Raw genomic sequence first — 1,937 nt, 5'->3', positions numbered from 1 at the left:
CCCAGTACTGACCCTTGAGGCACTCCACTAGTTACAGGCCTCCAACTAGACTCAGCCCCATAGACTACAACTCTCTGGCTTCTCTCCTTCAGCCAGTTCACAGTCCACCTCACTACCTGATCATCCAGACCACACTTCCTCAATTTAGCTGTGAGGATGCTGTGGGAGACTGTGTCAAATGCTTTGCTGAAGTAAAAAAAAAAAAAAAAATTTTTTAGAAAACACATCCTAGTTTAATCAACAAGCCCAGCTTGCCTCAGGATGGCTCCATAGGAAATGGTGCCCAGCCCTGAGGCAGAGAGGTGGCTGTCCCAGTCCAGCTGCCCCTGGCCATAGCCAGGACTGCAGAACCAGCTTGTCTCCACTCAGCCATCAGGCACCCCTCTCCTTGCAAGAGGGGGCTGCAGATCCCAAGAGTCAGAAGAAGCCAGGACTGCTCCCTCTTCCCCAGTTCCAGAAGGGTCAGACAACACAGACACAGAGGCGGGATTTGGAATCACAGGGTTCCTGTTTGCTTGCCAGCAGAACATCTTTGGGGCAGTCCACAGAAGCAGGTAATTTCCTAGAAGGCCAGCTTCTTCATCAGCAGGTAAATTCGATAGTCCACTTCAAACCCATGCAGGTTGTTTGCATCTCCCTGCAGCCGCATGAGCAGCCCCCCATAGGACACGTAGGCAGAGCTGGGGTGGGAGAGGAGCAGTCAGAGTGAAAAATTCCACAAGAAACCTGGGCCAAGATCCCAATGCCTCCCCCACTCCACCCCTGGAGCTCCACATTCCCCTGCTCCCACCAATAAGCACTTACAGGCGTGTGGCTGCCTCCGTGGAGGTCTCATCCCCCTCAATCCTGTACACCTTGCCGTACATCACATACTCAAACTGGTCTGCCCTGGACGGCCTGTCATCTGTGGGGTTGTACTCGCCATCATCCAGCGTGCCATCTTCATACAAGGTGCTGGCAATAACTAGGCGGAATTTGTCCCCGAGGTCCACAGGGTAGATCTGAATGTTCACATCCAGGATGAGGTCCATCTTGAAGGACTCGCTCTCACAGTGCAGGCAGGACACACGGTCGAACTTCTTCCCCTCGGGGTCGATGTCCTTCACATCAAAGATGTCCTCGAAGAGGATCTCGGCCATGGCAGCGGCCCCACTCCTCCGTGCAGCGCGCACCAACAACGCACACCCACCACCGCCGCGCCGCGTGATGAGAGATGATTAATCTGAAACAATGAATGCTTATCACAAATATCATTAGACACACTCTGGTCAGATCTTTTGTTATCTCAACCGTTTGTGCCCCACATTATGCACCAAAAAGAACTGTCATGGTTTAAGCTCAGCTGGTAACTCAGAACAACACAGCCACTCTCTCACTCCCCCCCCCCCCCCCCCCCCCACACACACACACACACTCCTGGAAAGATGGGGAGGAGAATCGAAAGAATGTAACTCCCACGGGTTGAGATAAGAACAGTCCAGTAACTAAGGTATAACACAAAATCACTACTGCTACTGAAGCACGAAGTCAGACTCTAGAACTCAAAGAGAGTTATAAAGCCGGTATGTTTATTACGGCACCGGATGCAAGGTGGATCACTCCTCCTAACTTGCACACCAAGGGGTTAAGCAAGCAGATATTTATTAAATACAAACATGCATATTCATTAGGTTCCCGAAAGTTTGGCGGGGATATTACAATTAGTTTAGGTACTCATTATCATAAGTCTCCTCCCTTTTGGTGCTTGCACGCTGCCCTCCGATGGTTGTGAGCAAGGGTCTTCAAGACGAAGCAAGTAGTCTTCCTCATGTGGGCAGGGGTCTTCAAGATGAAGTAAGCAGTCTTCCTCATGGTGCACTTTTCACCTTTCGCACAGTTGAATGGTTCAGTAATCACAAATTAGCTGTAACCAACCATATCTACAAGTTTCTGAGAGC

The 1,937-nt window shown here is 50.6% G+C and overlaps 1 protein-coding gene across 1 annotated transcript; it reads right to left on the bottom strand.

Moving 5' to 3' along the window:
* Positions 1 to 435: 435 nt before the first annotated feature.
* Positions 436 to 1,178, bottom strand: LOC130592421 (DNA-directed RNA polymerases I, II, and III subunit RPABC3-like). Its single transcript, XM_057396689.1, has 2 exons — positions 805 to 1,178; positions 436 to 680 (listed from the first exon to the last, which is right to left on the bottom strand). The coding sequence occupies exons 1-2, from the start codon at positions 1,137 to 1,139 to the stop codon at positions 563 to 565; spliced, it is 453 nt and encodes a 150-aa protein (XP_057252672.1). The 5' UTR covers positions 1,140 to 1,178; the 3' UTR covers positions 436 to 562.
* Positions 1,179 to 1,937: the final 759 nt, after the last annotated feature.

Source organism: Pezoporus wallicus, unplaced genomic scaffold (genome assembly GCF_028554395.1).
Source record: "Pezoporus wallicus isolate ANWC-B61680 ecotype Strahan unplaced genomic scaffold, APGP_CSIRO_Pwel_v1 contig_7668, whole genome shotgun sequence".
Lineage (NCBI taxonomy): Eukaryota > Metazoa > Chordata > Aves > Psittaciformes > Psittacidae > Pezoporus > Pezoporus wallicus.
Note: the sequence above shows the minus strand (reverse complement) of the source record. Positions and strands in the feature narration are given on the sequence as shown.